The sequence below is a fragment of the Periplaneta americana genome, chromosome 3 (assembly GCF_040183065.1).
Source record: "Periplaneta americana isolate PAMFEO1 chromosome 3, P.americana_PAMFEO1_priV1, whole genome shotgun sequence".
Lineage (NCBI taxonomy): Eukaryota > Metazoa > Arthropoda > Insecta > Blattodea > Blattidae > Periplaneta > Periplaneta americana.
In genome coordinates, this window is record NC_091119.1 from 194873760 (window position 1) to 194895983 (window position 22224).

Below are 22224 nucleotides of genomic sequence, written 5' to 3' on the forward strand. Positions count from 1 at the left end.
AAAAGCGGAGTATCGGGGCTGCAAGCCCCGATGATGATCCGACGTGTAGCACATGATGAAAAAAGCGGGGTATCGGGTGGAGGTCGGGGTTTTGGATGGCTCGCAAGTAACAAGTTATACTAAATATGTTTAGGATTAGTGTAAAACTGGCATATGTCTCCTATAGTGGGCGGGACATAAGTAACATTCACCTAATTGAACACTTCTTTAACTGAACACTTCTCACAATCATTGTTCTCATTATAATACGAAGCTAGGTAACACGCTTAGAATTAAACCACCAATAGTTCATATAAATGAGTGATTCCTTGGTGACCGCTGTATAGTTCACTAGGTATACTATTCACTGTTAACTGAAGACTTCCTACAATTATTGTTCGTATTATAATACGTAACACTGTATAGTTCGCCAAGTTTTTCTTTCAATAATTGAACACTTCCTAAAAAAAAGCATTGTTCGTATGACACTATCACTCATTGCTGAGGAATGTAGTCTTTAGGTTTTAATCCTTCTATTCCGTACCCTGGATATGTGTCGTGGATATGCTGTAGAAACTGCGGAAACATTTCACTGGGTGTAGTCATTCCTTTCAGTTTCTGTTGTTTACGATGTAGGAACTCAAACACGTATAAATGATAATTTTCACTTTCCCTGCCTTCTCTTTTTAAAACCGATTTTAGCGTTTTCCACATTCGTTCCACTTTTTGGGTGTGCACAGAACGATCATCTTCACGTACAAATTCTATCGAGTGATTCACAACTTCATGGATATATCCTTCATCTTTCAAATCACTGTAAGACTTCCAACCATCCGTCATAATTTTAGTATGTGGTTTGATTAATGACTTAATTATGGGTATCAAGGTATTTTTATCTCTTTTTTCCACTTTCAATACAAACGATTCTTTCGTCTCTCTATCGATACCTCCAAAAACCCATACGCTATTTTTCTCGTTTTTGAGAAGTCTGCCCCTTTTATATTTTCTGGTGTAGACATGTGTTTCATCTAATTCCACGATGTGTCCTTCTCCTCCTATGGGTTTGGTATTTTGTGTAATTATAACATAACATATTTCTCTGCAGAAACAGAAATAATCTAGTGCAGTACTGAAGTGAACTTCTGCCTCTGAAGCAGCTATCTGAAGAGTTGTTTGAAGCAACCACATATAAATAAGAACCAAGCTTTGACGTATAGTTATTTTTGTGTTTTCGAACCACGTGTTGTGGGTTATAGACGTTTCCTGTTTACACTTTCTACACTTCAAACAGAATGAATAGTTTGAGTATTTTGCCCTTCTCTGCCAATTCACACTATCACTTGATTTGCAACTCACACATTTCTTTGCACTTTCGTCAGGTATTAGTTTATACGACATGGCGAAATCAATTTCTTCTTCTTCACTGCTCAAATTACTGAAAAGTTTTCTCAAATTACAATTATTTTTACTTTCCATGGCTCATGCAATAAATTATTAGTACTGTCGTTACGTCGTAGTATCTTGAAAATGGCGCTTCAACTAACAATGCTTGTTTATCAGGTTGCTTTGGAAATGTGACGTCATAGATAATGTTCGTCAATATTGTCCTCTTTATGCATATTTTTCCAGCTTTTCTTTGCTATAAACAAGTAAATTATTGTTTTTTAAACGTGAAGAATAATTTAGATTACGTAAATTTGCTTTATCTGTTTTATTTATTTTCTTTAATCCTACCCTAAACATAAGAGATCTATTTTAAACTTTATTTCACAACGTAACTGTTTAGCCGAGCGTGTTAAGGCGAGGTATTATGGTTATTATGGTGCCAGTGGTCCCAGGAACGAATCGCATCCAAACCGCCAAGGTAAGTAAAATTGGATTTATATGATATAGCAGTATAGTTTGAGATATGTAGAATTACGTGACAGAATAGATGTACAGACGTGGACAAATTATTAGCAAAATTGAAGATTTTTATTAAATATTTTTACAAAACATGATTCTTCAATTTAGACTACAGTTGACATTTTTGTGTATTTCCAAATTATTAGCAAAATTGAAGATTTGTATTGTATATTTTTCCAAATTTAACTCCTCAATTTGGACTACATTTGGTATTTTTGCATATTTACAAATGATTAGCAAAACTGAAGGTTTTTATTGTATATTTTTAGAAAATTCGATTCTTCAATTTGGACCACAGTTGGCATTTTGGATATTTCCAAATTATTAGCAAAACTGAAGATTTTTGTTTTATATTTTTACAAAATTTGACTCTTCAATGCAGTTGACATTTTTGCTAATTTACAAATTATTAGCAAAATTGAAGATTTGTATTGTATATTTTTCCAAATTTAACTCCTCAATTTGGACTACATTTGGTATTTTTGCATATTTACAAATGATTAGCAAAACTGAAGGTTTTTATTGTATATTTTTAGAAAATTCGATTCTTCAATTTGGACCACAGTTGGCATTTTGGATATTTCCAAATTATTAGCAAAACTGAAGATTTTTGTTTTATATTTTTACAAAATTTGACTCTTCAATGCAGTTGACATTTTTGCTAATTTACAAATTATTAGCAAAATTGAAGATTTTTATTATATATTTTTACAAAATCTGACTCTTCAATTTAAACTACAGTTGACATTTTTGCATATTTTTGTCTTCTGTAATGAAGGAAATATGCAAAATTTTCAACTGTACTCTAAATTTAAAAGTCAAATTTTGTAAATAGAATATCATAAGAAATCGTCAATTTTGTTAATAATTTGTCCACGTCTGTAGTAGTAAAATAAAAGTAGAAACATGTATAGGAGACAAGTGGTACAATAAGAGGTAGGGACATCTAGGAGAGAGAAGTTGAAGAGAAAACAGAAGAAGGGGAGACGTGCAGAAAAAAGCCTTAAAATTATTTTAATTCAATTCAAAAGAATTGAATCAAGAACTAATTCAATTGAATAATTGACTCAGCGACATCTCGTCTATAATTACCGGAATAAGTTATACTGCACTAAGGTCACTTTACAAATACTTTGTATAATGTAGAGTAGCCCATATATTGATGCTTTACCTGGAAGTAACAACTGTGTCACTGCTGCCAGATTTGGAGCTTTCTTCCCCTCGTGAACCTGAAGAGGCACCACTGCTCCAACTACGCGAACTAACACCGCTGTCTGTGCTGCTCGAACTGCCACTCCTATTGTCATCACGAGAGCTGAAGCAATAACAGCACATCTTAATACTGTCGGGCCAGCAGCTCGGCAACTCTGAGAGCTGGGGAAGGGAGGGGTAGGTTCTCAATACAGTTAGCTGGAGTAGGGGTTCGTGCAGAAAACACTTGCCTCAACCAGGCCAGTGTGGTATATTATTATGGTGAATGTACGAGTATTTACATTTTTCTTTGCTTTCTTCTTGTGTTTATTGTGACTAACTGATTAAATGAAAATAACATGCTATTTGGAAAGAAAGTTATGTGAATATGCCGCCAAAAGAAATAAAGGCTCATTGACAATGAAAATTAAACATAACGTAAGTGTTAACTTAAGAATATAAACGTTACGATAAAATCAAAAAGTCATACCATCATTCACGATGGGAAGATAGATAATTTGTAGAAACAAAAGCCGCCCTAAATAAGGGTTCGATAGATCGGCCTACTAAACAATTCATAAAGAATAATAAGTAAACAAAACAATTTTGTGACACTTGGAAAGAAAAAGAAAAAACATTAAGATAAGAAAACGGAGGAAATCATTTACAATAAAAATTTTGTTGGGTACAAATGATTACTAATAATTATAGCTAAGGATGATTTTAACACGTGAGATCCTATGGCATCAATCATTGCATCAGAAATTTTATATTGTTTAAGTTGATTTAAAGTTTCACGTGGGATCGTGCCACGGGCACCGAACATGAGCCCAAAAACTGTCCAATGTGTAATGTGGTATTGTGCTCCAAGATGCTGACAACAAGGCTCATATATGACTTGTTTTTCACGACACACCTCTTGTGGCTGTTGCTCATGCATCTCAAAACGGATTGTATAGCAAACATACTTGGTAACCATGGAAACATAACAACGACGCCATTTCCCCATATTCTTCGTATACTTCAGCGCTCCACGATTGTGTTCTGTTTGCAAATCACGTAAGCATAAGCATGAAAGTTTGGAGTTTGCAAACTTTCATGTTAACGTCTTACCACAGTCTACTATATACAGTCACGAAGCTTGAGTTTTGAGGGTGCTAGAAACAATAGACTGTGACGGTACTATTTTGCATTGCCTGTAATGAGGCGATATTAGCAATCCTAGTGGTGAGCAACTATGTAATGTTTGCATATTTACTACGTATTGAGCTTCGCGACTGTATATACTAGACTGTGGTCTTACGGTAATGTTTATGTCAATGCTTATGTGAATCATTGTGAATGATCCCATTTGGTAGCCTGGGCGCAAACTTCTGTGTTTATGTTACGGTTATGTTTAATTTTCATTGTGACTGGGCCTTAGGAAAATGATCCAATCGGAGATCCGCAAAACTATCAGTTCCGGGATGAAGATTAGCTACGCTAGAACTAATGCTTTTTAATTTCCTGTAAATTATACAACAATAATGGCAGCATTGTACTGCAAAAAATCGCAATCTACAATAAAAATAAATGTAGGCCTACATAAAGAGAATAAAGGCTCATTCACAATGAAAATTAAACATAACGTAAACATTAACATAAGCACATAAACATATGCCACAAACTTAAGTAGCCAAGGCCCATTCACAATGAAAATTAAACATAACGTAAACATAACACGTGTGTGGAAACAAACATACCGAATCAACAAAACTACAAAATCTATTACATAAAAATGGAGAATTGCACAATGACTGACGATGTAGCTATTCAATTTATGTTTTTAATAACTACAATGGCATCAGTACATGGCTTTCAATACTTGAAATCAAAGAAACGGAGATGTAAAATAATCAACTTTTCATCATATGATTCAATGTTGCGAGCCTAGCTATCATCACGGCCAATAGATCAAAATATTGCCTGTAGGCAAAGCCCATGAGATGTTAAACAAAAAGTGAAAACACGCTTTCCGCTTGTGTACTGTTTCCAAATCGCATAAACAAAGCATGAAAGTTTGGAGTTTGCACACTTTCATGTTAACGTGTTATGGTTAAGATTAAGTTTATGCTTATGTAATTCATTGTGAATGCTTTCATTAAATAACATGGACATAAGGTTTTATGCTTACGTTATGTTTATGTTTAATTTTCATTGTGAATGGGCCTTAAATTACGAAAAGCAAATTTTCCTAATAAACCCCTCTAGATTCCTGGAAAAAATGCAAAACCAGAGCACGTCATACGGCAATGCAAGTAGATGAATGTGATCAGTGCTTCATTCGCAGGACTGTACACCACATCTACTTACAAGAGAAGAAGATATCAAACGTGCCGAAACTGTTGCCCATTATTCGACAGAATATACAGTTTCCATTGGGTAGGTCATCTCTCCAAAGTTTTGATGAAGAGGGTGAGATTTAAATGGAATACTTGTCCAAGTCAACGGAAAGTGTTACTAAAGAGATTTGATATTTTTAATTGGCGACACAAATATTTAGTACAAATTCGGCAGTAAAAGAAGTTTTGTCGTGAGCTGATTTACTTGGACGAAAGATGAATTGGCAATAATTTGATCTTCAGAAAATGACGACTAGAAAATAGTGATTCATATGGAAGTGAATGTTAAAAACAGATTAATAAATCGTTCATACGGACAGTAGCAACGGTTTCATACAAAATGCTGGGTTGATCTATAGTACAGGTAGGCCTACATCTACTGGTGACTACCATGGTCAAATGAACCCTGTCAATTTTGAGAAGTAGAGTAAGGAAATACTAATACCGAACCTCCCTTCCCAAGATGCAGTGATTATGGATAACGCCCCATATCACAGTATACAAACTGACAAGGTTACATCACGTGTGCTGTGAAACAGTCATCATGACATGACTGCAGAAAAATAATTGTACACTACGACTTATCCATGGAAGATATTTACAAAATAGCTCAGTAGATTCATAAAATAGATATCATGCTTCCTTCGTATAAAACAGCGGTGGCGAAAATATAATCGTGCGCCGAGCCACTGTGTAACCTGCAACGTGCATAGCACCTATGGAGGGAGGCGGACACCCGAAGGGGAAGTGAAGCAACTGTCTGACTTATTAACGGATTTTCATTTTCCTTACGTCAAGTACTTAAATATAATTTTATACAGTACAAGGCTACAAACTAATGTTTAGTACGTGTAACGAAGAAAGAAATGAACAATAAATGAACAATATCACAACCTAAAATTAACTATCTTCAGAATGTCTCTGCGACAAAGTTTCAAAATCAGGTATTATGTCACTTACTGTCAGTCGTAGTTGATCAAGAAGGTATTTGTCTGTCAGTCGTGATATAAATTTGGTTTTTACTATTTTCATTGCTGAAAATAATTTTTCACAAACTTAAGTTGTAGCGAATATGGCTTCAACAGAGCAAGCGAAAGAACGAAGCTTCGGATATTTATTTTTTGGCAAAGATTTCAAAAGTTCAACATTTGTCAAGTCCTTACATCTAGCTTTCATTTGACATCACATAGTAAATCAGTAAGTTCAAATTGAAGAGCTAACCGCATTATTCGTACATCTGCTGAAAAAGGGTCGACGTACAGAGATGATGATGATTATGATGATGATAACAACAACAATAATAACACTTAACCTTTTAATGTTTCATGAGTGACATGTAGTATAATGCCGTTTTATGTTATACAACCGTTTCCTCGTAATACTTGTGAACATATCATACATTTAATATTCTCATCATATTGACAGCAAAAAATGCGTCCTCCCATCCTACTTGGAACTTTCGTACATGGTTTCGAGAGAGACATATGCCACTCGCAGGTCAGAGACAAATACAAATGGAACGGAGTTTGACTCCAATGAGTGAGAGGGTGGGGGTTGGCGGAGGTTAGAAGCAAGCGAAATGCACAGCTATCACTGCGAGCCACAATGTCTCGCGAGTCACGTTCTCGCTACGGCTGGTATAAATACACTATATTGCGCCAATCTATTCCCTTGATTGATTGCACTTAGGCCGTTTGGCCCATTGTGCACCCTATATGCAGTGATTGTCTAAGCACGACGGATGGCCAGAGAGGCATTCGTGAATCCGACGCGACAGGTGGGACATACCTCCTGGGCCCAGCAGGTACTGTAAGGTCCCATCATCTACTGAAGCCTGACCCCAAAACCCGGAGCCCAGTTTGTCTCTCATGGACACTCTTTCTATACAATGAGAAAAATAATTATGTTTCTAATGATCGAGCAGTTTCAAATGAGATAAAATTAAGTAAACCCCAGAACGAAATAAAACAATTCTGTGCTGTATACGCCTCCACAATACGTCATCCGGTATCGGAAATAAAACTACAGTTGCGTTGGTTTGATTGTTCTATTTTTGTTTCGATTCACAAATGAAGACTATGGGTGTATGATTAGAGAAGTAATAATGAACGGCAATGGGATGCAATATATTTTCTCTTCATATGAAGCGACAATCCGAAATTTGTCCCAGCTCACACTCACAACACATTTTTCACTAGGGTTCAAAGTGTATTGTATAACATGTTATGTTTTTTACCACTTTAATATTGCAGGACTTCCGATTACAAATCAAACAAGTGGTCGCACAGATCTGCAGCTGCTCTCGATGCCGCGCACAGAATGGTTAATTTTGTACACATACATACCTACATACTGCTAACCTGGATGCAGTGTGATTACACGGAATAATTAGTTAACATACATAGGTGTACCTATAACTAAACAGAAATACGAAAGTTATAGAATAAATTTAGATATTTAAAATATAAGAAAATAATAATTGATTTAAAAATCTTTGTAGCAGTAAATTGTGAAAAGGAGCAGATAAATAAGGTTTAAAGTCTTAATAGTTATCACGATTGGTTTAAACATGCACTAAAACCAGACGTAAGTGCAAGTTTGAACCAATAAATTATTGAGATTTGCGATGAATTAATTAGTTTAGGAAATTGTATATTTATTATGTATAACTGCTTTTGTATATAGATCTTTTTTTTTTTTAATTATTAAGTCTTGTACTTTTGTGAACTAATATCAATAAATATATCACTATCACATACGTACATACGTACATGCATTCATACATACATACATACGCATACATGCATAGTATATACAGTACATATACGTACATACATACATACACATACATACATGCATACATACATACATACATACATACATACATACATACATAGTAGTAGTAGTAGTAGTAGTATTTATTTATTTAACCTGGTAGAGATAAGGCCGTCAGGCCTTCTCTGCCCCTCTACCAGGAGATTCCAACTACAATATCAACAATAAAATTACAATTAGTATTAAATTTACAATTACAATTACAAACAATATTACAATTAGCATTAAATTTACAATTACAATAAAATCAAAGTACGAAAAGATTACCTGAATAATTAAAGCTAGATAATTTATCATAGAGAAACAAAGAATATTTTATATTTACTGAATTACAAATTAAATCTAGAATAACAAAATTGTATAGTGATGAAATTACTGAATATTGAAATATTTTGTGATAGATTAAAGAAACTATTTACAAGTAATCAATTACTGACCAAGTGCCTAGTAAGTTTTCGTTTGAATTCAATTTTATTTCGACAGTCCCTGATGCTAGCAGGTAGCGAATTCCAGAGTCATACATACATACATACATACATACATACATACATACATACATACATACATACATACATACATACATACATACATACATACATACATACATACATACATACCCTATTTCGTACATATATCCATACAATACAATACAAAACACAATATATACATATATACTTCGTCCTACATAAGGTGGAAGGGAAAGTATTAAATTTGTACTCAGATTATGATACCTAGAAGTACGACGATCAAAAACCTATAATAACGTTTTGTTTATTTGCCGCGGATTCTATGAAATTGTTTAAACAAGCTTTTTTGGGGGTAATGTATAATAAGCTACTTACGGCCATGATTTAGTAGTATTTAGTTTAAAAAAGTAGAGCTTTCGATTAATAGTCTAAAAAGAATTGCAAATTTCACTCGTCTACTGTAGTAACGTGACTGTGGAAAGCTGGCAGCGCTGTAGCCAGGGAATTTCTGACCTGATGTATCTGGAAGTGAAGGAGTACGTACGGCCAGGGAGTAAGTACTACCACAGTCTAGTATATACAGTCACGAAGCTCAATACGTAGGGAATATGCATCCATAGATAGTTGCTAACCAATAGGATCGCTACTATCGCCTCATCCCAGTCAATGCGAAATAGTACCGGCACAGTCTATTGTTCCTAGTACTCTCAACAACTCAAGCTTCGTGATTGTGTATACTAGACTGTGGTACTACTGCTACTTATGCCCTGCAGCGAATTCTGCATTTTGTATTGATTTTAACGAAAAACTAAAAGTTGTCATTAGATGATTGATGAAATCATTATTTGACTATATATTTCGTAATCATCCTCCGCATTTTATTCGTCCGAGATTGTCGACTATGATCACGATCATGTTTCATATGATTGGAAATGCTATAGCAATGTTTATACAAAATAAATCTGTAGCCGAAATTTTTCTGGTAATTTTCGATTTTCCAAAAATAATTGGTCCTAACATATATAATTAACCACCCTGAAACCGAAAATCGCTTTTTTGAAATTTTTGTTTGTGTCTGTCTGTCTGTCTGGATGTTTGTTACCTTTTCACGCGATAATGGCCGAACCGATTTATATTAAAATTGGAATATAAATTAAGTTCGTTGTAACTTAGATTTTAGGCTATATGATATTCAAAATACGTTATTTAAAAGGGGGGTTATAAGGGGGCCTGAATTAAATAAATCAAAATATCTCGCTTATTATTGATTTTTGTGAAATATGTTACATAACAAAAGTTTCTTTAAAAATGATTTCCGATAAGTTTTATTCTATGCAAAATTTTGAGAGGACTGATATTTAATGAGATAAATGAGTTTTAAAATTAAAATACAATGCCATCTAAGGCGGTATAATGAAATGAAAACAAATGACTACGTCTATAAGGGGCCTGGGACAACAACAATCGAAAGCTATGAAACAGCCTACAGAGAATGTTTCTGTGTTTTATGAAGTAATATCGAAAGCTAAATTAACCGATTTGTATAATTAATTATTATTTCACCATCGGAAAGTGTAGTTTCTCTAGATGGACATAATGCTATAATGCTATTACAGTAACTTCTGGGAGCTCTCTGGACCAAAATGACCGCAATTTAATTATTTAAATACAATTTAAATTAAGTAACATATTAAACGATTTATCCTTCTATCGAACACGAATGTTCCCTGGATCAAAAGTCCTATTTTAATTATGTAATTACTTTATATTTATTTCTAACAGGTGCAGCGGAGCGCACGGGTACGGCTAGTAATAGAAAAGTAAAAATCAATATTTACCGTGATGAGGGTGAGCTCCAGCTGGACAGACTGGGACTGGAAACTGTGGTTTCATCCCTCCTCAGTGCATCTTGGTCCTTTCGAGGTCCGTGCTCTTTGTAGTCTCTGAAATACAAACACAGTATTCATTATTTTATTATTGACGTGACTACATCTGTAACTTCGGTCCAGTAATACCATCCAAAAAGTTGACAGATATTTTCAGGCCACTTTTATCGCGCCTATAATTTCTATGCTACACGACATAGTCCAATGAAATAAACGGCGATCAACAGACGAAGTATACCTTATTTTATTTCATGGAGTGCAGTTTCATAGAAAGGACTTTGCCGACAGACCTTCTACTGCCCACTACTAATTGGTTGTCATAAATAAATGTCTTCCTTACTGTTGCGGAAATCTTGTCTTCTCCTGTCAGTAACCAATCACAACCCTCGTTCAGAAGAATTGACAGGCTCCCGTCAAATCCACGTGGAGGCGGAGTTGTCGAATCTTTTCCGAATTACAAGAATCCCGTCAGTCTCTTTCGAAGGTCACCAGGATTGTCGCAACGTTGCAATGTTCGAACGAGGGGACAGGATGAATTGTCAGAGGTGTTTGTGTAGGAAGTCATAAATCTGTAAGTGGGTGTTCAAAGGAGCCACCGAACTGCACTCCTTGAAATAAAATAAGGTATATCAATGTATCCAAAGTCACTAGCGTGGCTAACGAGAAAGGAAGTTGTGCACCGCCATCACTCCTAGTTCCGAAGTAGAAATTTTACACGAAAATTTCTGACTCCATCGGGAATCGAACCCGGGCCAGCTAGTCTGGAGGTAGACTTGCTACCACAGAGCTAACTCGGCGGATAAAATTTTTATGCATTCATACAAACAATTAAATGGAGAATCGGAATATGTAAATTTTAATATAGTGTCATTTAAAAAAAAAAGTTTACTGTCACACTCTTTATGCCTGAATATCTAACTTTTTTCGAATACTGGTATCATATTGTATGGTTCATCTCCAACAATTACAAGTAGGAGAGATATTTTGTGATCTCTCCAAAGCTTTCGATTGTATTAATCATAAAATTCTACTTTAGAAATTAGAATACTATGTTATTAAAGGCATAGCATACCATTGGTTTGAATCGTACCTCCGAAACAGAAAACAAAAGTTGAAATCAACGCAATCAGTGAAACCTTTAAATCTACTTCAACATGGGGAAATGTTCACACAGGGGTCCAGCAAAATCTCTATTAGGGCCTCTACTTTTTCTAATTTTTATAAATGATCTTGAACCCATAATAAAAGGAATAGGTTATCCTATACTATTTGCAGGTGACACAAGTATCAATTACAGACAGCAACTTTGCCACATGCAAATATAAAACAGAAACACTTCTCCTTAAAATTTATGACTGGTTTACAAGCAATAAACTAGCTTTAAACATTAATAAAACTAACATAATTCAATTCAAAACCTCTTCAAATTTAATCTCTAAAACATGACACAACTATCAACAATATACTCTACTAGAAACATCAACAAACAAATATTTCTTGGTTTCCATATTAATAATACATTAAACTTGAAAAATAATATTAATGAAATTTAATAACTCCTAACTTAGCTCAGCATGTTTCAAAATTAGGTCGTTACAACAATTTGTAAATAGAAGTATCTTAAAGACAATATATTTTCCTATATTCATTCCATTATGTTCTACGAAATAATATTTTGGGGAAATTCTGCAGATAGTAAAGACATATTATTAAACAAAAACGGAAATTAGAATAATAGTTGGAGCAAAGGTTAGAGAATCGTGTACACTATTTTCTTTAATTAGAGATTCAGACTTTAACACAACTAGTAACTGTATTTTCCTGTCGTGGCGCTAGTGCGACGAATTAAACTTTAGGCCATTAACGTCCTCAAAACACACCTATTAGAGGAGCCTTTACAGCCAACCTCAGCATGATATTCTTTATGGGATATTCCATAATTTAACAGTGGTCTGTATAGCAAGTTTGCCGGTCGACCAAAAATAAATTTAAAAAAAAACACACCTAACGGCTGTATTCGTCCTTCGTGGCGCTAGTGCGGCGAATTAAAATTTAGGACATTAACGTTCCTCAAAACACACCTAGCGGCTGTATTCGTCCCTCGTGGCGCTAGTGCGGCGAATTAAAATTTAGGACATTAACGTTCCTCAAAACACACCTAGCGGCTGTATTCGTCCCTCGTGGCGCTAGTGCGGCGAATTAAAATTTAGGACATTAACGTTCCTCAAAACACACCTAGCGACTGTATTCGTCCCTCGTGGTGCTAGTGCGAATTAAAATTTAGGACATTAATGCTCCTCAAAACACACCTAGCGACTGTATTCGTCCCTCGTGGTGCTAGTGCGAATTAAAATTTAGGACATTAATGCTCCTCAAAACACATCTAGCGACTGTATTCGTCCCTCGTGGTGCTAGTGCGGCGAATTAAAATTTAGGACATTAATGCTCCTCAAAACACACCTAGCGACTGTATTCGTCCCTCGTGGTGCTAGTGCGAATTAAAATTTAGGACATTAATGCTCCTCAAAACACACCTAGCGACTGTATTCGTCCCTCGTGGCGCTAGTGCGGCGAATTAAAATTTAGGACATTAACGTTCCTCAAAACACACCTAGCAACTGTATTCGTCCCTCGTGGTGCTAGTGCGAATTAAAATTTAGGACATTAATGCTCCTCAAAACACACCTAGCGGCTGTATTCGTCCCTCGTGGCGCTAGTGCGGCGAATTAAAATTTAGGACATTAACGTTCCTCAAAACACACCTAGCGACTGTATTCGTCCCTCGTGGTGCTAGTGCGAATTAAAATTTAGGACATTAATGCTCCTCAAAACACACCTAGCGACTGTATTCGTCCCTCGTGGTGCTAGTGCGGCGAATTAAAATTTAGGACATTAATGCTCCTCAAAACACACCTAGCGACTGTATTCGTCTCTCGTGGCGCTAGTGCGGCGAATTAAAATTTAGGACATTAACGCTACTCAAAACACACCTAGCGACTGTATTCGTCCCTCGTGGCGCTAGTGCGGGGAATTAAAATTTAGGACATTAATGCTCCTCAAAACACACCTAGCGACTGTATTCGTCTCTCGTGGCGCTAGTGCGCCGAATTAAAATTTAGGACATTAACGCTACTCAAAACACACCTAGCGACTGTATTCGTCCCTCGTGGCGCTAGTGCGGGGAATTAAAATTTAGGACAATATTCCTCAAAACACACCTAGCGGCTGTATTCGTCCCTCGTGGCGCTAGTGCGGGGAATTAAAATTTAGGACAATATTCCTCAAAACACACCTAGCGGCTGTATTCATCCCTCGTGGCGCTAGTGCGGGGAATTAAAATTTAGGACAATATTCCTCAAAACACACCTAGCGGCTGTATTCGTCCCTCGTGGCGCTAGTGCGGGGAATTAAAATTTAGGACAATATTCCTCAAAACACACCTAGCGGCTGTATTCATCCCTCGTGGCGCTAGTGCGGGGAATTAAAATTTAGGACAATATTCCTCAAAACACACCTAGCGGCTGTATTCATCCCTCGTGGCGCTAGTGCGGGGAATTAAAATTTAGGACAATATTCCTCAAAACACACCTAGCGGCTGTATTCGTCCCTCGTGGCGCTAGTGCGGGGAATTAAAATTTAGGACAATATTCCTCAAAACACACCTAGCGGCTGTATTCGTCCCTCGTGGCGCTAGTGCGGGGAATTAAAATTTAGGACAATATTCCTCAAAACACACCTAGCGGCTGTATTCGTCCCTCGTGGCGCTAGTGCGGGGAATTAAAATTTAGGACAATATTCCTCAAAACACACCTCGCGGCTGTATTCTTCTCTCGTGGCGCTAGTGCGGCGAATTAAAATTTAGGACACTAATGCTCCTCAAAACACATATAGCGACTGTATTCGTATCTCATGGCGCTAGTGTGGCGAATTAAAACTTAGGCCATTAACATTCCTCAAAACACACCTAGTGGCTTTATTCGCATCTCGTGGCGCTAGTGCGGAGCATTAGAATTTATCCATTAACGCTCAAAATACACCTAGCGGCTGTAATTCTCTCGTGGCGCTAGTGCGGCGAAATAAAATCTAGGCCGTTAACGCATCTCACAATACACCTAGCGCCTGTTTTCGTCGTTCGTGGCGTTAGTGCGGGAAGTAAAATTTAAGCCATTAATGCTCTTCAAAATACACACAGCGGCTGTATTCGCCTCTCGTGGCGCTAGTGTGGTGAATAAAAATTTACGACATTGAAAGTAAAGAATAAATAAATAAGTAATGAATGAATAAATTTATAAATAAATTAATGAGATTGTCGTTTCGATTAAATCGATAGCTCTACGTATAATCGCTGTGTCCATGATTTGAAGCAGGCAACTCAGCTCGTCTTTAGGATAGTTCGCTCGTCACACAGTCATAAGGAAGTAAATAATAAATAAGTAAATAAAGGAATAAATTTATAAATAAATTAATGACTTAGTCGTTTCGATTAAATCGATAGTTCTAAGAAGAATCGCTGTGTCCAAGGTTTGAAGCAGGCAACTTCGTTCTTCTTTAGGTTAGTTCCCTCAGCACATAGTCATAAAGAAGTAAATAATAAATAAAATTAAGCAAGTATATAAATGAATAAATTTATAAATTAATTAATGACTTAGTCGTTGCGATTAAATCGATAGCTCTACGAAGAATCGCTGTGTCCAAGATTTGAAGCAGGCAACTCCGCACGTCTTTAGGTTAGTTCCCTAAGCACGCAGTCATAAAGAAGTAAATAATAAATAAAAATAAATTCGTAAATAAATGAATAAATTTTAAACAATTGAATGAGTTAGTCGTTTCGATTAAATCTATAGCTCTATGAAAAATTGCTGTGTGGATGTTTTGAAGCAGGTCCGCAGAAAATGCTTCTTTTTCTGTTAAAAGCTTCCTTGGCCATTGTTATCCTCCTTTTGACTTCCTGGCAGCAGCTCATGTTACTGCTTATACAGTAGCGTGCAAATTAATCCGAACAGCGTAATTACTTATGCAAAAATACTCAAACGGGATAAAAAAAGGATCTAAGACATACCTTGGTAATCTATGTGGCCTCCCTTGTTCCTAATAACAGCTCTGAGATGATTTGGCATGGATTCCACTAATTTCCCACAACTATTCTTCATTTCTTCATCGCGAAACCATACACCAATGAGGGCAGAAATCATCTTCTCCATTGTAGAACAATCCATTTTTTTGTATTCTTCTTTTGCAAATTGACCACAAGTTCTCAATGGGGTTGATGTCGGATGAGTTGCCTGGCCAGGGGAGTACCTGAATATTCTTCTTGTTGAAGAATTCTGTAGTTTTTCGAGACGTATGGCATGGTGCCAGGTCTTGTTGGAACACACCTCTGCCATCCGGAAATGATTTTTGCAGCTGGGGTACGATTCTGGTTTCCAATAAGTGAATAAATTTGTCAGAATTCATCATTCCCTTGATAGGTATTAATGCTCCAGGTCCTTCATGTGTAAAACAACCCCAAAAAATTACTTTAGGGGGGTATTTGGGTGCTTGTTGGAGATGAGCTGCTGTTACTTTTTCGGATCCTTTCCGTACGTAAGAAACACGGTGGCCGTGGGCCTCGAAATGAGACTCATCAGAAAAAAGTACATTCTTCCAGTCATTCACTGTCCAGTGTTGATGTAATTTTGCCCACATTAAGCGTTTTTTGCACATAACAGGGGTTAGCAGTTGCTTCTTAATAGGCTTACGAGCCCTTCGTCCAGCTTCCAAAAGCCTACGCCGCACTGTTGTGGCGTGAATATTCGCCCCAGTGGTAGCCATTAACTCGCGGGTTAAGTCGACAGCAGTTAGTCTAGGATTTAATTTACTTTTCCTGACAACTAAACGATCATCTGCAGGTGAAGTCTTCCTTTTCCGGCCACAGTTTCCTTTTCTCTGGGGTGTGATGGCTCCAGTCTCCCTGTATCGTTTTATGATCGAATTAACAGTAGCCAAGCAAACCGATGTGACATTCTGCAGCAATTTTCCTCTGTGTCATAGAAGAATGCTCTGCTAATGTTATAATTTTAGACCATTTTCGTGGAGTTGTATCCATTTGTGAAGACGACAGAATGTACACAGGATTGCAGTATTAAGTCTTCAACACAACTGAAATGCTTATAAGTACAAAACGACAGGCAAAATGTCACATATTATAAAAGAAATAATGACAGACCTTCAACAATGGAATTACACGTACTACAGATGTCAATTAAAGCGGTATGAGCAGCTGTGAGGCCAACAATGACAGAAAATGTAAAAATATGTCGTGTTCGGATTAATTTGCACGCTACTGTATTAGCCTACACCCCAAGTACTTGAAGCTGTCTACTAGCTCTACTGTCTCATTAAAATTCGCAAGTTTATCTTCTCTATTTTTCATTGTATGACCACGGTCTTCGTCTTGTTTGCATTTATCTTCATCCCATACTGCTCACAGCTGTCATTTAGCTCCAGTAGCATATCCTTTAGTATCATTTCCTCTTCTGCTCACAACGCCATATCATCAGCAAATCTTATGCACTTTATTCTTCTTCCTCCTACTATCACTCCTCCCATGTTCTGAATACAGTTCTTTATTAAAACCTCCAAGTAGATGTTGAACAAGCTAGGTGATAAAGGACATCCTTCACGTACTCCTCTCCCAACTTCACTTCCTTTTGATATTTCTTCTCTATCCTGACTCTGACTCGTTGTTTCATATAAAAATTAGTGAACAATCTTCTCTTTTTCCAATCCACACGAATTTTCTTTACGATCCCCATCAGTTTGTTCCAATCCACTCTGTAAAAAGCATTTTCTAGGTCCACAAATACTACATACACTTCTTTATTCTTCTCTAGGTATCTTTCGTCGAGTGTCCGTAGCAGTCCACCTACATCTCTCGTACCTTTTCCCTTCCTGAATTTAATCGTATAATGAACAAAAATGTACCAACTTCCCATAAATGAACGTACAAACATAAAAAAGTTATATTATTTTAATGTACCGAAGTACATATGATATTTCCATGCAGATATTCTGCATCATCATACGATGAAAGAGTAATGGAACGGAGAAAAATTCTCTCCGGCGCCGGGATTTGAACCCGGGTTTTCAGCTCTACGTGCTGATGCTTTATCCACTATTCGTATGATGACGCAGAATATCTGCATGGAAATATCATATGTACTTCGGTACATTAAAATAATATATATGATATGCGTAAATCACTTCGTGATTTAAGACGGCGCTTATTCCGTCGGATCCCGGCCAACTAGTCACTCATAACGAGTGCACCTCAGCACATGTGTGGACTTCAGTCCTACGTTCATAGACATGTATGACGTAGTGCAGAGGGCGGCCACTAGAGGGAACCCAAGAGTTGGAGCTTAATCTGAGACGATTCTGTCCGACGCCGGGGTGGTATCCGGTGTGGCTTAGTGGATAAAGCATCAGCACATAGAGCTGAAAACCCGGGTTCAAATCCCGGCGCCAAAGAGAATTTTTCTCCGTTCCATTACTCTTTCATCGTATAAAGGAGTTTCCTTTCCATCACCTAACAAAATAAATTATACAGTTTGAAATAAAATAATCAAACACAGTTTGAAATAAAATAATCAAACAAACATAATACAAAAATATATAGAATTCTAGAGGACCTCACTAGCACGTGGTTTCGTGTTGTTGCAATAGATACTGTAAAGGAAGCAATCATATGTTTCGTATTACCGGTGTACTCATTCACCTCTGCCACTCCTGTTGCGACGAAAGAGGGAAAGATTATAGGCACCCTCGAGCTGGACTGTTTACACGGCGGGCGACGTACTCATGGCGAGCTGATGCTGACATGACTGGTGTAGAATAACTAGTTAGGTGTAGTATGTAGATAAAGTAATATAATGTAAGGAGTCATATTTTAGATTAGTTTTGTCTCGTTCAGTTTTGTGGGTATTGTGTCCCATCTATTTAATTGGTGTTTTATTCATAAGTTAGCATTTATGAAAAAACTATCCAAACAATGACGCCAATACAATGTTAGCTATGACTGAATTTTACCGTCTTCTGGAGGTGTTTCTGAGTCTTTTCTTCACTCAGTTAAAAAAAAAAAAAAAAAAAAACGCCTTATAAAAATTCTTGTTATCGAACTTTCACTTGAAATTTTATTCTTACCTGAAACAACGTTTACATCTTGTGGGCCATCGAACTTGAGGGTGAAAACCAAGAGGACACAGTGGATCTCCTTTTGCTGAGGGAATTATATGATGCATTGTGATGTGACGTCACACGTCGCCTGAAAAGACAAGAAAATTTTTGTATCATACTTCACGTTACTGTATTATGCACAGACATCATCATGATCGCATTTCTAATATATAGAATAATATACAAACACACACAAATAAATATTAAACCTAATATCTACAATGATAGAAAAACACACAAATAACAATAAAAATATTAAACCGAATATATCTATACAATAATAGAAAAACACACAAATAACAATAAAAATATTAAACAGAATATATCACCACTACAGTGTAGTATATACAGTCACGAAGCTCAATATGTAATAAATATGCATCCATAGATAGTTGCTAACCACTAGGATCGCTACTGTCGCCTCATTACAGACAATGCGAAATAGTACCTGCACAGTCTAATGTTCCTAGCAACCTCAACAACTCAAGCTTCGTGACTGTATATACTAAACTGCGTCACCACTACAATAATATAAAACACACAAATAACAATAAATATTAAACCGAATATATCACTACTACAACAATATAAAACACACAAATAACAATAAATATTAAACCGAATATATCACTACTACAACAATATAAAACACACAAATAACAATGAATATTAAACCGAATATATCACTACTACAAAATATAAAACACACAAATAACAATAAATATTAAACCGAATATATCACCACCACAACAATATAAAACACACAAATAACAATAAATATTAAACCGAATATATCACCACTACAACAATATAAAACAAACAAATAACAATAAATATTACACTGAATATATCACCACTACAATAATATAAAAGAAACAAATAACAATAAATATTAAACCGAATATATCACCACTGCAATAATATAAAACACACAAATAACAATAAATATTAAACCGAATATATCACCACTACAACAATATAAAACAAACAAATAACAATAAATATTACACTGAATATATCACCACTACAATAATATAAAAGAAACAAATAACAATAAATATTAAACCGAATATATCACCACTACAACAATATAAAACACACAAATAACAATAAATATTAAACCGAATATATCACTACTACAACAATATAAAACACACAAATAACAATAAATATTAAACCGAATATATCACTACTACAACAATATAAAACAAACAAATAACAATGAATATTAAACCGAATATATCACTACTACAAAATATAAAACACACAAATAACAATAAATATTAAACCGAATATATCACCACCACAACAATATAAAACACACAAATAACAATAAATATTAAACCGAATATATCACCACTACAACAATATAAAACACACAAATAACAATGAATATTAAACCGAATATATCACTACTACAAAATATAAAACACACAAATAACAATAAATATTAAACCGAATATATCACCACTACAACAATATAAAACAAACAAATAACAATAAATATTACACTGAATATATCACCACTACAATAATATAAAAGAAACAAATAACAATAAATATTAAACCGAATATATCACCACTACAATATAAAACACGCAAATAACAATGAATATTAAACCGAATATATCACCACTACAATAATATAAAACACGCAAATAACAATAAATATTAAACCGAATATATCACTACTACAATAATATAAAACACACAAATAACAATAAATATTAAACCGAATATATCACCACTACAATAATATAAAACACACAAATAACAATAAATATTGAACCGAATATATCACCACTACAATAATATATAAACACACAAAAAATATTAAACCGAATATTTCACCACTACAATAATATAAAACACAAAATAACAATAAATATTAAACCGAATATATCACCACTACAATAATATAAAACACACAAATAACAATAAATATTAAACCGAATATATCACCACTACAATAATATAAAACACAAAATAACAATAAATATTAAACCGAATATATCACCACTACAATAATATAAAACACAAAATAACAATAAATATTAAACCGAATATACCACCACTACAATAATATATAAACACACAAATAACATTAAATATTAAACCGAATATATCACCACTACAGTAATATATAAACACACAAATAACATTAAATATTAAACCGAATATATCACCACTACAATAATATATAAACACACAAATAACAATAAATATTAAACCGAATATATCACCACTACAATAATATAAAACACAAAATAACAATAAATATTAAACCGAATATACCACCACTACAATAATATATAAACACACAAATAACATTAAATATTAAACCGAATATATCACCACTACAGTAATATATAAACACACAAATAACATTAAATATTAAACCGAATATATCACCACTACAATAATATATAAACACAGAAATAACAATAAATATTAAACCGAATATATCACCACTACAATAATATAAAACACAAAATAACAATACAAATATTAAACCGAATATACCACCACTACAATAATATATAAACACACAAATAACATTAAATATTAAACCGAATATATCACCACTACAATAATACATAAACACACAAAAAAATATTAAACCGAATATATCACAACTACAATAATATAAAACACAAAATAACAATAATTAAACCGAATATACCACCACTACAGTAATATATAAACACACAAATAACATTAAATATTAAACCGAATATATCACCACTACAATAATATATAAACACACACAAAAAATATTAAACCGAATATATCACCACTACAATAATATAAAACACAAAATAACAATAAATATTATACAAAATATATCACCACTGCAGTAATATATAAACACACAAATAACAATACATATTAAACCGAATATACCACCACTACAATAATAATATAAAAACACACAAATAACAATAAATATTAAGTCGAATATATTACCCTTGCAAAGTCACTACACAACAGCGAGAATCATAGGACAAGAGTTTATCTAGGGAGGTTCAACACGTGGACACATTGACACACATTGAGATTGTAACGTAGAAATGTCAGGCTATACATGTGCATAAAGCACACATCCTCACGCTTCTATGTACAGTTGTGGCAAAAAAACCGGACCGACCCTTTTAGCTGATTTCAGAGCCTTGTTCACTCCAGAGAGTCGGTGCACATTCCTTGGACCCGAAACCACCTGTGCAGTTGAACAACAGCCACACAGCTGGTTACTGTTTTCGTCCGGTTTTTTTTTTTTTTTTTTTTTGCCACTACTGACAAAATGTTCAGACACGGCGCGATGCAACATATATACATACCCTGACATTTTAACACAGTACTAATTAA

General features: G+C 35.0%; 1 protein-coding gene across 6 annotated transcripts in view; it reads right to left on the reverse strand.

The window, feature by feature from the left end:
- Positions 1–22224, reverse strand: part of LOC138696931 (uncharacterized) — a 191957-nt gene that overhangs the window by 139265 nt on the left and 30468 nt on the right. For all 6 annotated transcript variants that reach the window (XR_011331490.1, XR_011331491.1, XM_069822429.1 and 3 more), the window contains exons 2-4: positions 18826–18946; positions 10597–10701; positions 3056–3199 (exon numbers count right to left, since the gene is read on the reverse strand). Coding sequence is in view for 4 of the 6 variants with exons in the window: in XM_069822429.1 (XP_069678530.1) it covers positions 3056–3199; positions 10597–10701; positions 18826–18923 (347 nt within the window). In the remaining 2 variants the exon portion in view is untranslated. The remainder of the gene's footprint in view (positions 1–3055; positions 3200–10596; positions 10702–18825; positions 18947–22224) is intronic.